Genomic DNA, 15,651 nt, shown 5'->3' on the forward strand with positions numbered 1-15,651 from the left:
TTCTTTTTGACATCAGCAAGAAAATAAATTAAATATACTTTTTGTTTAATCACTCAAATTCAAATAGCATGATTTCTTGTGCTGTCATTCAATTGCAAAAACTTTTTTTAACCTTTAGAACAACTTTATCCCACATCTCAGTTCTTCCATTTGCTCTGTCTGTTTAACACACACACACACACACACACACACACACACACACACAAACCTCTGCCATGTTACAAATAGAGTTGTTAAATAATGTAGAGTGCATGCAGCCTTGATCCCAGCACCAGCCAGAGAAGGCAAGCTGATAAACATACTTTGTTACTCTCTCTCTCTCCTTTTCACACTTTTCCTCCTTTCTTACTACTTTCTCTTACGTACCAAGCTTCCCAAGGGTCTGATGAAATGAAATGAGAAGGATGAACCCCATTTCTCTCTCTACCCTATACCTGTCTGTCTCTCTTGAGTTTTTTCTTCAGCCTGCTCTCTCTTCTCTCCTTCAGCTTTTACTGCCTTTCTTACCACCTCCAGCTGCCATGTTTTCACCCGTCTCTATCTCTCTCTCATTCTCCCCCTCTGTTTCTCTCTGTCTCTGGGGACTGCTGGTTTCGTTACAATCAATAATAATAATTGAGCTGTCTGCTATTGACAATTGGAATTACCTGACACAATTGGTGTTGTTGTGTTCTGGTGTTTGGTTTTTTTTCTACGTGTTGAATTTGCAATGGATAGCTCTATTAAGTTCATTTTGCCAATTGCTATGGCTCGCTGCATCTACAACTCTTGATAGTCATGTCTGTGAAGGGCTGTTGACCAGGGATTGAGTTTTGGCTGCTGGGAGGCTGAGGATATGGTTGGGCATTGCTGTGTTTTTACAAATGTGTGATGCAAGGACTGGCAACCTATGGCAACTATGTGCTATCCAAACAGTGTCCGTGCTATCCAGTATCCAAACAGTATCCAGTACTGCAGTGCACTACCACACACTTTTAAATCATACACAGAATAATATTGCAGCAAAATACAGTAAGACAAATTCCCCTCTGTATTGCACTTTCATAAATTTGTGCTAGATAAGAGATTTAAATGAGAAGCCAGAATATCCAGACTGTCAGTCTCTAGTATGGCTCTGGGTGTGCCTCAAAAATCATTGGATCCTACACTTCCCATAAAGCAACTCAGTAGTATCTTTCATTAAACCCTTCTTGTCTGGTTATTATCCATGTCGTTCAAATTCTACACCCCCAGTTTGTATGTCCAAGCATAAGATAAGATAACTGTCATGACATCATCAGGGTTATTTTTTCAAAATTGACGAAGCTGCCTCCAAAGAAAAAGTAAACCATATGCAACTGTTTTTGTGGGTTTAATAGTGCTTAGCATGTTGAGTAAATTGGTATTAACATGTAAAATATGAGTGCCCCTTTAAGTTTCAGTTTCAGCCTCCACATGTTCTATCACGGTCTCAGTTTGCAGTATCAGCCACTATTACTGTAATTGGCCTGGAGTTGAATACTCCAGGTATTGTAGAGTACACTAATGGCTGTGTCTGTTGCTTTGCAGTTTAATGTAGAATCTTTTTCTCTACAAGTGAAGAAACCATTAACCTAAATTCTAAAGAAAAACAAACAGTGAGTAGCCTTGCCATGTCCGTTATCTCTTATCTCAAATTGCCCTTCTGAACAAAAATCACATGGTTTTCTAATTCAGTTGAATTCCTGCAGGATTTTTGTGTTGAAGTAACTGTTATTTGGTGCCACAGAGTGCAGGAGTGACTGCATATTGATGCTTGTTTCATGTCTGCTTCATGCTGCTTGCATGTCCGTGGAGAGAACAAACTTTATAGTCCTGTGCACAGCTCACTGACTGCATACACCGAAGGCCTTTGAGGTGCTGCCACTCGTCTCTGCAGCTCCCCTCTCTTTGTGCTCCGTCCAACAAAAGTAATGATGTATTTGAGAATGTATTTGAGTATTCCCTTCCTGCCTCTCTGAAACAAGAGCTGTAGCCCAGCCAATGGCTTGCATTAATACATGGCTTTTATTGTAAACAGTGGTAGAGCCAACCGATAAGGAGGCATTAGAATTTAAATTGTTTACTGCCTGCTGGCCATGATTACTGCATACAGTGTGTTTATATTCAAGTTGTAAATTCATGAAATGTGAACTGCCACTTTATGAGCTTCTCTGCTCTTGATTTGGGTTCATTGCTCCTCTGGGAAAAACTGAATATTTTTGTTTGAGCTGTTTTACACACTGAAAAAACAGGTTTTCACTATTGCATTGTCAAGTAGTGTCAATCAGTTGTTCTTGCTTAATGTTTTTATCGTTGTATCCATTTTGCAAGAAAAACGATTCGCCTTGATACTTGTTGTTCATTGAGATCAATTTATAAAGCAGAAATTACTCATTCACACATAAAATCAATGGAGTTTCAAAAAAAGAGTTAGCATGTGGTAGATTATTTGTGTCCCTACTCGCTCCTCTGTGGATTACCCAGAGGCCATCTGTGTTCCTCACAGTGTTTTGTACCTGGGGGGCTTGTTGGAAACCAGGCCAACCCATATTTGTGTGCCTTGTACTGCACCGTCTCTCTCTCTCTCTCTCTCTCTCTCTCTCTCTCTCTCTCTCTCTCTCTCTCTCTCTCTCTTTCACGTCTGTGTCCTCTCTGGTATGTGGACAGTACATCAATGGGAACATTAAAGGTTACAAGGCTCGACAAAACGACACATTCGCAACTCCAACCTGACACTTTACTGTACACCGTTTGATCCTGCCGTCAAACACACAAGCTGTCTATTTCACTCAGGCTTCTTCAGATACACTCTCTGTGTCACACACTGTGCACTTTTATGGAGAAAACTGGGGGTTGAGAGAATTTTTACTCATAATTTTTGAAAACGAGATTTTGTAGTCTACCTTCTCCAACAGTGTGATGTTTTTTTTTTTTTGAGTATTCAATTACTGCTAAATGTCAAAGTTAAATATCAGGCACATTTGATATAACAGCAACCTTCTGTGGCCTCATGACCCCATTTTTACATCCCACAACCTCATAACCACAGTAAGATTTGTTCAAGTTGTCATGTGAATTTTAGAAAGGCATCCTTTGGTGATCTACTTTTAAGAACACAGGTGGATTGTACAGGAATAATACAATATTGCAATCTTAACAGTATTTTTCATCTTTACCAAATTATCAATAGTCATTATCAGTCTTCCATGACCCTTTATTAAACACCCTCACCACTTCCAAAGTTGAGGAATGTGTGCACTGCTGGGATGGTTGAGTACGAGGCACTGTTGGCCCAGGAGACTCACACTTCAGCTTGATCTGTCAGCAGTGCACATTAAGTGAAAGGGCAAAGGCTTGTTTTCCTGCGCCTTTCCAGAAAAATAAACACATATAATTATTATTTTGCTACACTGAATGGCAGGATATTGCATTGCTTTGTGTAGTGCCAGTTGGTTTAATATCTTTGAGGAAATTATTATGCCCAGTGTGATTGTGTTGTTATGTGGCTTAAAGAAGATGGTTATTTGGTGCTTTTGTTCTGGGTTTTTGTGTGTCAAGGCCAGTGTTAGTCTCTGGGCTTCCTTCTCCCAATTATTTTTCTCATCGTGTCTAATTATACAACAATCTGGTGTCTTTGCTTCGACTTGTTTAATGCAGCCGTGCTTGCAGGTGTACAGAGGCAGGCATGCGTAGCTCTAATGTCAGCGCATGAGTGTTTCTGTGTATGTGTGTATGCTAAGTTGTCTGTAGGGATGCTGTATAGTGTGCTGTGCTGGTTCTATTAACAACAGAAATTTACACAGCGGATAGGACCAGAGGACAAAAGTGCATAAATAAAACAAAATGTTAACCAAAGCTACACAGTAAAGAAACAGTTTCTTAACATTTATAAATTAGATGACCATGGCCTTTTGACCAATTAGCCTCCTCTGTATTACCCCTGAATTTCCCTCGCAGCTACCCTCTGCCTAACCTTTTGCACAAATGAGCCAAGCAACTATAACCATCCAGCCTGTGGTGCTGCACTTCTTTTCCCCCCACCGCCCAATCATTTCAAGGTTCCTCTAATTATTTTATTTATTCATTCAAAGAAGATCTCTCGTTCTGGGACTAAATTAGAAAGCAAGTGGAGAAGAGGTGGTACTGCTCTTGTGTTTGCCTCCCCTTTACCAATATAATTGAATGGGCTCTCTATTTGGAGAGGATAAACAGAAAGAGAAACAGAAGAAAAAATATTTAGGTTGTGTCTTGTCTTGTGAAGGTTGGAGGTGCTGAAGAAGAGTCATGCCTGCAGTGTGTGCTCATACACTGGTCAGTATGGTAGAAGTCAAATAGGCATCAGTTGACTTAGGCTAAGAAAGGAAAAAAAAAAATTCAGCAGTTCTCAAACAAAAGCCATTGTATCTGAGCCAGAAGCTGAACAAACTACATTTACAAAAATATAAATTTCCACTGACTTTCTTTATTCACATTTAACCTGGCTTTTCATGAGTACACTGCAGAGGTGAACCAGAGGAATTGCCCCACACATACACAGCAATGCCGGTCCTTGTCTATGGCAATGAATAGGTTATTGGTATCTTCCCCATGAATTTCTATTTGATACTTCAAATTGACATTGCTGTTAGGCACTAACAGGCCAGCACTTGCAGAATGGAGTGTCACAGCAGTGAGAGTTGGTTACCATGGTTTTTGCCTCTTCATTCTCCGCCTTTCATTTACTCAGAACATATAAGTAATCAGATCATGCTTTTCTCTTCGATGGGTCAGAGCTGGGTTAATTGAACCCACCCCTGCTCTGATATAGTATGTACACACAAATTGACGACAGGTTTGCTCTGCCTGTTTCCTGAGTTAAATACTCTGTTAAAGACTCTGTTAATACTCTACCACAGCACATCAGTGTGAGGCCAGTCATGCATATCAGCCACCCTTCCATGCATGCACGTGCTCACTCTCTCGTTAACCTGTATGTATACAGACATGTTATATAGGCAGTTTTTCCATTCACACTGCCTTGCTCAAGTGTTTATTGAAGAATAGGGGAACCATATATGTAGAAGCCCATGAATCATTTTGTGCATGGACTGTATTTCTGTAGAAACCATTTAACAGATCAAATAGGCCATTATTACTGTAGGATTGAAAATCAGACATGATTACACAGCAAGAACTTTGGCTATCATGTTTAAAATTAAACATTATAAAGGACCAAAGTCTGTACTTGAAGCCAATAACAACTTCAGCTGTGAAACTCGCTTTTGTTGTTATTTCGGAGCAACAAAGTTTCCTTGTTTGTTTGCTTTTCTTCCCCACATATTCCAGACAGAATACACTTGGTTTTTGATTAGCTGGGTGCGATGGGCTTTTGGTGCCTTGGCACACCACAGTAATTAGACTGTCAGTCAAAACCAGATGGCTGGTGGCTAAAATGGGGAAGTCGCCTGGAAGTTTTCAGATGTGTCTCCTCTTTTGTTTTGATGATGTAGGCTCCACAAATAATTAAGGGACAATAATGTAACTTCTTAATACTTCATACTGAATGGTACTACTTGCACTTTGATTTCTGTGCTGTTTGTTTAATTAGTGTTTTAGCATATATTGTCTTTTTAAAATGCGGTGCCTGTGAATTAATTATTTGACCAGTTTGAGACCTTATGTTCAAGCTGAAGTGAAATGCGTTTTATCATCACACCTTTTTTTCATTCAGATGTAAATTAATGGGAAAAAACAACAACTTTATTACTATTTGCTGTAAGAATTTTATTTAAACAAAAATCCTCATTGGTTTAAGTGAAGTTTGTCCTACTATAGCTGTGTCTGTTTTTTTGACTCAATATAAATAGATAGTACTGTATCAGACATACTCACCTAGCATGTATCTGTCTCTCTCTGTCTCTTCCCTAAACAGATTGTTTTTGAAGGAATTCGAGGCCCGAATTTTGAGGGGGATATTGCCATTGACGACGTGTCCATCACTACAGGGAAATGCAAGCAGGAGAACACTGTAGCCAGCGCAGGTAAGACAGGTAAGATAGAATGTGACATTTTGAATGCAGAGATGATCATAAACCCCTGCAAAAACTAAAAGAAGCTTGTGTTTGTGTTTGGTTGTGTTTGTTTTCAACAGACATACCAATAAAGCATGTGCTAAGAAACTAAACGGAGCAAAATTAAACCGAGTTGAACTGAATTGATTTCTACTGAAAATAAATGAATTGAGGGGTAGCAGAGAAGGGAATTAGAGACAGAACTTTCAGAGAAAGAGAACATGACATCGTCTTTAATGTTTGAGAGGTGTGGAAATATGGCGCAGAGAAAAATATTGTCAGTGTGGAGGCTGTACGGAGACAAGTGGGAACCACAGGGCACCAGCATGTAGGCGAGTTGGAAGCCTCAGCTTCATTTGTGGTCCTTCCTCTGCCTGTACCTTTTTACTTACTCCACATTCCCCTCTATCTTTTCATCCTCTAACTTTCCCTGCTGCCTTCTCCACACCCACCTTCGTTAAATCTTGTCTCTTTTACCTCTTACCTTCTGTTCTCCATTAGTGATCTACCCTTTATTATCTGTACACCTCTGCACACTGCTCTTCATCTTTAAAAACCCTTGATATTTACCCTTGATATTTATTGAGAAAGAGAGAAATCGTGGTAAGAGAGTCTTTGTACTGATAAGGCTTTAAAGAAAAAGAGCATGGGTGAAGAAGAATGAGAAAGTACAGTATATAGCTACAGTATATCTGTAGAGTTAGAGAAAGAGAGAGGCACTTGGATCCAACAACGCTGAGGCATCACCAGGACTGTTTTCACTCCATAAACTGACCACAGTTTCTCCTTTCATGCCAACAAGATAGATAAGTCAAACCAAGCTATCTGCCTATAAAAAGAATACCAGAATACAATTTTTCTACTTATAAATATTGTTTGTGAAGGCCATTTTGCCTTAACGGTGAACCAGAAATAAAATGCAGTGAATTAAAGGGAAGAGAGAGAGAGAGAGACTCCCATAGCCTAGGGGGTGGGCTGTGGAGAAGAGACACGGGAAGAGACAGAGAAAAGGTCAAAGAAAGAGAATGACTGAAAGTATGTGTGGATGGGTGTGTCTGTGTGTGTAGAGTGAGAAAAAGAAAGAAAGGGACTAGAGGAAGAAAGAGAATATATAGGTAAAACCTGCCAGCAGTTTAGCTATAGTAAGAGCATACAAAGACACAAACACACAGGCACATAAACATCATAAAATTCTCATAACAGACTTCTTTGCATTCTTTCTTTTTCTACAAACATGCACAACAACAGCTAGTTGGCCGTTATTTTATTATGCACTGCCATCACTGTTAGGAGAAATGGAGATCTTCTGAAACAATAACTACATAACAATCAAACATGTGAGTCACTAATACGATACTGATCTTTTAAATGTTATTCAGCCAATTTGTTTGACTTCACATTTTCTGGTATAATGGTATAATGGAATGGCTTTTACAGAAATCTCACCATTTACAGTTTTTCTTAGTTGCCTTCGTTGAATGAAAATCATGATTTTCAAAACAATGCAATTCTCAAATGATTTTCTCATAACAGTATTTATATTTTTGTTGCTTTGTCCTTTTGCAGGACAAAGCAACAAAATGATAAGGTGACTCCTCTCAGTGTTCTGAGAACTGCAACAGAAAATGAACTTAAGCAATTGAGAAAAAAAGTGCATTTTTAGTGACTTATTTTAATATAATAAGCTAGACAGTATGCAGTGAGAAAAAAGCAACCTTGCTCACTTTTTATTGTCAAGACCTACTGCAAGCGAAACATTAGAGCCCTGGAAAAAAAAACAGAAAACAGCAAAAATGAGAAAGTGAATTATTAACAACCTGCTTTTACCCCCTCAAACCTTAGTGTGAGATGCCTGCATATGAGTGTGTGTTTGGATGTGTGCAAACTCGCACATATGTGCATGTAAAGACACTGGCGGATGCAGTAAATAATGGATGAAGGTGTAAACAGGAAGAGGAAAGCTCTTGAGCTCTCTGAGTTTGCGCGTGTGCGTGTGCATGTGTGTCCTGCAGGTTTTGTGCAGGCAAAGACATACAGTGCAGACAGATGGGTAATTATCAGGCAGGCGACTGATGAAGTTTTGTCACTGTAAGAAACACAAATGCGTCTATCTTGGGTACAGATTTTGCCACCATGGAGTTGATGAAATAAAATGAGAATTAGAGAAGGATTAAATTCAACTCATGTTTGCCAGGTATGAAATTGAAAAGGAATATCACTTAGAGGAAAATGTAAACTCATTGACAACATACCACCAGTTACACAATATGCACAATATCTCATACAGTGTAGGATAGATAGATGACAAATAGCTTAAAACACACATGCATGGTGAGATAGTGCTTTTGAAAGCACAAGTATAAAGCAGTACATAACATCAATTGCAGCTTTGATCAGCAAACTGTCATAAATTGTGTGGTGTGTGTATGTGTGTGTGAGTGAGAGAGAGAGAGAGAGAGAGAGAGAGAGAGAGAGAGAGAGAGAGGGAGAGAGAGATGCTTTTGAGTCAGAGTGCACTTCTCCATTGGCACTGTATTTCTGCTCCCTGCATCTCACAGGATGCGGAGGGAGAAAAGGTGAGCCTGGAAGCATCACCCAGCTGATACATCGCACCTGTGTCACACACACACACACACACACACACACGCACACACACACACACACACACACACAAACACACACTGCGTGCACATTGCACACATGCTGATACACATACATGACATGTGCATCCACCTACAAGTGGAATTATACATGTAAGACTTGTATATATAGACTCACAGGGATGGACATAAGCTCACAAATACACACATCTGACAAATGTAGTACACACATTCTTACACAAGTATGCACACACATTTACGTCAGGTTAAGTATGTGCACACACAGGGCACTGTTAAACTACAATCCTCCGCAAAAGAAGGATGATTTCTTCCGACATGTTTGGTGCAACTCCACCTACATAAATCACAGAGCTCCACCTGGCTCAGATGTGTGTGTTAGCAGGAGAAGAGGTGGTGAGAAGCGAGCTTGTATCTTTACTATGTTAGTGTTTGGCTTATTTTCTCTTTTTTTCCGTTGAAGGAGTTTCCTCCCTTATTTCTCCATTGCTCTTCTTTATTATTTTTTTTATATTTATGTATCATCCTCTATTTTCAGAAATGTAAACTTTCTAAATAGGTGTAGCAATAGTGCACTCTGAACTCTGAAATTGCTTAACATTTTTTATTTACACATAAGTAAGAGTAACTGATCTGAAATTCCTCAAAGCGGGATAGCTAGTTAGCTAGCTGAGGAAAATTGTCCAGTTACAGTTCAGTCAGTGAAGTTCACAGTCAGTGGCTAGAAATTATATGTCTGCTTTTGTCTACCTCTTCCTGAAATCAAGGATCCATTGTTTGAAAAATTAATTCCAAGAGAATTCCAAGTGGTAAATCTGCCACCGTTATGTGACGTGCAAGCACGGAAGGACTGACATGCATAGCAGCAGTACCTAAAAGGGGGGGCAATTCTCACAATCTGAACATGAACATGTCAACAATAATAGAGAGATTGTTTTTCACTCTCTTATGCATGACATCTAGTCATATGCCAACCAAGAAACAGTTCTGTACACAACGGTGGACATTTACATGGACAATTACTAATTTCAAATGTCTAAATACACTCACGGGCCACTTTATTAGATACACCTGTGCAATCTAATGCAATCCAACAGCTCTGCCATAATTTCTATATTTATGAAGCTTATACATTTTCAGTTTTTGTTGACATTGTCAGAAAGGTGATAATTCTACTTTATGTTTATTATTGAGGGCGTAGTGTTTGGTGGTGGTGTACTGGAGTGCATTATATTGAATGGTGTTCCTAATAATTTGTCCACTCCATTAACATACATGAGGAGGACAAAATATTAGGAACACTTTGAGGTTGTAGTGGGTGGTGGTGGTGTACTGGAGTGCATTATATTGAATGGTGTTCCTAATATTTTGTCCACTCCATTAACATACATGAGGAGGACAAAATATTAGGAACACTTTTCAATATAATGCACTCCAGTACACCACCACCAAACACTACACCCTCAATAATAAACATAAAGTAGAATTATCACCTTTCTGACAACAACAACTGACAATGTATAAGCTTCATAAATGTAGAATTTATGGCAGAGCTGTTGTATTGGATTGCATTAGATTGCACAGGTGTATCTAATAAAGTGGCCTGTGAGTATATTGTGAGATAAGAGGAGATTTTTCCTGTTTTTTGAATGGCCCATTGGAGTATATTAAGACTGCAGCAAAATGATGAGCTGTCGGTGAGGTGTGTTGTGTACACAATCAGGCCTATAAATGATAGGAAACAACATTTTGATGAGGACTGATTCATGCTCACCGTTGTCAAAACTTCAAAATAAAACATTAATTATTTAATATGTCTGTTTACTCACGGCTCCTTTGTAAAACTGTTTCAAGTGGAATTGCCACATCTCATTATCTAATTAACCCGATGATTTACCCGGTGAGTAGAACATTGTCATTTAGCCACATGGACTGTGATATAGCCAGGGATAGCTGTGCACTGTCTGAACACTGGCATACATGGAACCACACACGTACCACACATGCACACAATAGTAATACATTATCTTTCTAACTCCATTTTAATTCCATGACAGACAGAAAGATGTATGGACCTGTATCACCGCCACACAATTACTGAAATCAACTTTTCTGAGAGACCCTGTAGAGCAAGAGAGAGAGAGAGAGAGAGAGAGAGCAGGGGTCGGATGGGATAAAGACAGAAAAAGAGGAAAGAGAGAGAGAGACAGAGAGCCAGATGTAAAATGTCATATTCCACTTCAATCTGATGCTGCAACTATACTATATACAGTATAGGTGTGTGTGTGTGTGTGGTCTTGTGTGCACGTCTGCCCCGTATGGATCAAAGCTTTATTATAAATATTGATTTACTGCCTGGAAGATGGCCCCTTGCTATGAAATCATATTGATCTTTTTAACACAATACCTGCTTTTTATTTATGTAACTGTCTTTGAGCAGCTTGAACTTGTAATGTGCTGAATTTGTGTAGTGCTGCATGCAAATGAATGAGAGTAATAATATATGTATGTGAGAGGAGAGAATGAGTGTGCGTTTGTTACTGTTAAGTTTTAACATAAAAGAAAATAAATAGGAAACCTTAGATGATTGTTCTGAACAATTAAACAACACCACATAAAAGATCTGTGCATAAACAGCAACACTATGCCGAAAAAAAGAAAAACAACAATAACAATCCATCACAAATTGGCGATGATGACATCAGTAGTAACTTCTTTTTCCTCATTAAATCTCAAAGCTGTCATGACAATGTGTAGGATATCAATGGTGATTCTCTCTGTTTCTCTTCCTTGTTTAGTCATCCACCCCCTCATCCACTGCTCTATCTTTCTCCTTCCGCCTCCACTCAACAAGCATCTCTCTTTTCTCCATGTGAAATGATAAAACACAGATCTTTTTTTCAACAAGCCCCCCTCCTTCTTTCAACATTGGTAACATGGTTTGGTATTGTTCAAAAGATTATTGTTGTTGCACAGAAGAAAGCTCTAAACGCTCTGCCACACTGTGGCTTTTCACTGCACATGCCTTTGCACTCAGCCTCAGGCTTAAAGGTAGCCTCAAGCCAAAGAGATAAATATATACATGATCGGTTATCTACTTAGCCTGTGGTTAATATCAAGGTTTGCCTGTTCTTTATAAAATGCAGCTTACAAGGGACAAAACTGAATTTCAGAAGAAAGAGATTTATTTTTGATGACTCAGATGTGAAATTGTTCATTGTGAGGCCATTGGTAAAATCAAAAATGAAATGGATAACTACATTAAATGTGTGCATTATTTTTTAAATTTGAATGGAGTCCATTCAAATGTGTCTGAGCTGTTTATTTATCCTTGAATTAATTTTGAACATTGACCGTCACACAGTAGATGTAAAATGCAATGCTAGACAAGGATCAACAGTCATCCTTTTTCCTTTAGGCTCATAAGAATAAATTAAAAGTAAAATGAATAGATCTGTGATTATTACAGCGTAGAAAGCCCTCATGATTGTTCAGCATTGCTGTAATTATAGGAGTGTATTACATAACCATGTCTGGTGGAGAGTGAGTAATCTTAATGTAGACAAGGACATGTGTTCATTGGAGCTTTGCTATAAAACCATATTAAGTCGTGAATTACAGCATTTCATAAATAGCAGAAGCCGGTCAAAAGATTTTATATACATTCGAACTAATATGACATCTCTGTTCTCTTTTGTTATTGCTTCTGTAGTTTTGATCGGTGGATCACATTCGCTCCCATTGGCCAGCTGGCTGACTTTTGGCCTCTCCTGTTTCCTGTCGCTACTCTACAGATGATGAGCACTTGCCACAGCACCGCCAACTGTCTGCGCTGACAGACACTGCCCTGACTCACGCTCTTATACTTCTCTCTACCCTTCTCCCTGTCTTCTCCTCTCCTTACCTGTCTTCTTACCTGTCTGTCCCTATCCACTCGTCGTCTTTCTATCCTTCATGCATCCATTTTATCCGTCTTGCTTAGATAAAAAGTAACACAAAGTCTGTTTTCTCCCCCTTCGCTTTCTTTAAACATTTCCCTTCAGACACGCAGTGTAACCAACCAACGCTCATATTGTATTTAAAGTGAACATGATATTTCACATTCTCTCCTTTGTCACTCTATTAATCTGGTTAGATTCACTTGTCCATGTCGGCGTGTCACTTGTCACCTTTTCCTCTTCTTCATCAACCTTCTTCGTCCATGCGTGCACCCTCTCATGTATCTCCACTCCCTCGAACTACAATCCTCGATGGCCCCCTCCGCCCTATTCCCCAGACACACCAAAGTGTCGGACACTCTACCAAAGATGACAAAGGACCTGAGGGAATAAAATGAGGGAAGAGGGATTCCAGGAAGAAAGTGAAAGAGAGCGAGAAAGTGGGAAAAACCCTCTTTTTTCACAGAGACTGTCTCCCTTTCTGTCCCAACCTTTGGGACCATGGGAGCTACTGAATGACAAAGAGACAGACAGAAAAAAAACAAAAAAAACAAAAACTGATGAATGAATGAATGAATGAATAAACATATGAACTGTGAAGAAAGGACAAACAAGAAACAGAGGATAAAGAAGGGCACTCCTGGTAGCCTCTCTGCTTGCCCTCTGCTTGACACAAGAGACAAACCTCAGTCCGGATTATACGTGTACATTTATCTATATATACTAAATATAACAAAGTTTAAACTAAAACACAACTAGGACAGTGGAGGACTTTACAAAGTGAAATTAAAGAAGCACAACGTTTATACAACCTCTGCTGTTCCTTTGGGTTTTATTCTACTTATTATGTGATGTTGCAATTTGTCAGACCAACTCAATGTTTTTGATATTTTACTTTTTTTGTTTTGTTTTGTTTATGGCGTTATAAGGGTCAAGGGCAATGGGTAATAAAGTATTATATTAATATTTATGAGAGGAAGAGAAGATGATTTTTGATCCAGAAAGTGAATTGAGCATGTGGAGGGCTGTGCGAGGATGACCCAAGCCACCTGGATAGAAATCTAAACTTTTCGAACATACTTTGTGAAGACACGCACACACAAACACACACACACACAAATATGCACTCAGTTTTCCTTCCCAACATTACAGCCAGCCCCTTGGCTCACCCTCTGTCTCCAAAACATGCCTCGTCTTTGAATGACGCAGAGGGAAAACCATACATAAAAGATGCACCTTTCACATGTCTGCTCCTTTGCCGTGAACTTCCCGTCACTGGACATCATGACGCAGATGTCTGGAGTTATCAACCGCAACAGAATAGCTGGACATGCCTTTAATGAGTTTGAAGAGAAAAAAGTGGTGTGGTATGGGAGGCAGGGAAGGGCCAGGGGTGAGTTCAGTTGAACATATGATCAGTGAGCACTTCTTTCTCCACAGGTTATTGAATGTCATGTATGAATTTCCCATACACTTGTGAGTGAAAGATGGAGAAAACTATCAGTATCTGGTGGGTGTGCAGTGTGGATTGCATATCATATTCTCTGTCATTGTTTAATTAACACTGAATGTCTGTAGTGTAAACAGTTTTCATAATCACATAGATATGATTGTTAGTTGAGAAATACTCATATCTATAGATCTGTATACAATAGTTTATGATTGCATTTAAGATCGCCTTTCAGTCTGCAGAAAAAAAACAACTCGTCTGAAATGCATTGAAACGGGCACTTCCCTCATCATTTATCAGTTCTGATTTATAATTATCTGTGTATTCATCATCTGTGTATCCATTAATCGCTGCTGTAGACATTTCAATCGTTCAGGGGGATAGTGTGTTAGCAGTGTGCTGCATCATGCTTCAACTTAAGAAACTCTATATTCTCTGGTCAGTCTGCTCCACCAACTGATCTGCTTCATTACATGTGCATTAATGTGGGTGTGAATCAGTCTTTTCCAGCACCTTATGTAATTCTGTCTGTCTTTGTCATGTCATGTTGATTTGATCATCGCACTTGTTTTTTGTTTTTCTTATTTCATTTTGTATTTGTATTTACCGTAAGCTGATGCTGATTGTTATGTGTCCATTATACTGTATCATTGCCAGCTTTCAGTTCCCACAAAGGTCTGTAGGGCATGTTGGACAAATCTGTGAAATGCCACAGACAGTAGTGTACAATGAGAACAAATTAAATAAGCAACATGAGAAAACTCTCAAGTTTCCAAAAATGCTTCCTGTATCTTAGCTTTATGTCTCTCATCATTCATTTACTTTAATCTGATGAGTGCACTTAACAGCAGGTTACCCTGTTCCTGAATGAAACTAAACATTATAGAAGACATTTGAGTGACATGCTCTCTTGTAAATGTAGCTTCTTTGTTCTGCAATCACATACTGTACTGTAAGCTAAACTTAAATTATTGTCAGCTTTTGATAATCTCCTCAAAATGCCCATGTAATTTTCATTCATTGTAATACCAGTAATTCCCCTAGCGTATTTGGCTGAGTGAACTGGCTAAATGTGGATTGTATATCAGCTTAGGATAGCATTTTGGAAATATCATTAATCATTAATGTGCATGGCATTTCATGTGCTAAATATCAAATCATTTCTCATACTGGCTCATGTTTCAATGGCAGTAGTAACAGGGAAGATACAACCATTGTTAACATTACATTTGGACATGTGGCAGTTGCAAATTAACAAAGAGAATACTGTGGAAATCTCAAGCTGTTGTCTATAACCTTTGTAATACCTCCCAATTTGACTCACACATGCATTGGCCGTGTATTGAAGAAATATCAACTCAAAGCATAGCATAGACATGAGCAAATACAATGGAAACCATTGCTAAGCTATTCTATTATTATTTAAACGTGCAGTGTGTATAATTTAGTGGCATCTAGCAGAACGGACTTGGAAGAAAAGGAATGTAATATTCAAAAATATGTTTTAATAATATTCACCTGAAAATGAGAATTGCTGTGTTTTCGTTGCCTTAGAATGAGCCCTTTATATCTTCAGATGGAGTGGGTCCTCCTCC

At 38.9% G+C, this 15,651-nt stretch overlaps 1 protein-coding gene across 2 annotated transcripts in view; it reads left to right on the forward strand.

Moving 5' to 3' along the window:
* Positions 1-15,387, forward strand: part of LOC122976051 (MAM domain-containing glycosylphosphatidylinositol anchor protein 1) — a 188,820-nt gene extending 173,433 nt beyond the window's left edge. The window contains exons 17-18 of one of the 2 annotated variants that reach the window (XM_044344358.1): positions 5,912-6,029; positions 12,381-15,387. In XM_044344358.1, the coding sequence (XP_044200293.1) occupies positions 5,912-6,029; positions 12,381-12,466 (204 nt within the window). In that variant the 3' untranslated portion in view covers positions 12,467-15,387. The remainder of the gene's footprint in view (positions 1-5,911; positions 6,030-12,380) is intronic. The other variant, XM_044344440.1, reaches the window with a different exon arrangement.
* Positions 15,388-15,651: the final 264 nt, after the last annotated feature.

This window comes from Thunnus albacares, chromosome 1, assembly GCF_914725855.1.
Source record: "Thunnus albacares chromosome 1, fThuAlb1.1, whole genome shotgun sequence".
In the NCBI taxonomy this organism is placed as follows: domain Eukaryota; kingdom Metazoa; phylum Chordata; class Actinopteri; order Scombriformes; family Scombridae; genus Thunnus; species Thunnus albacares.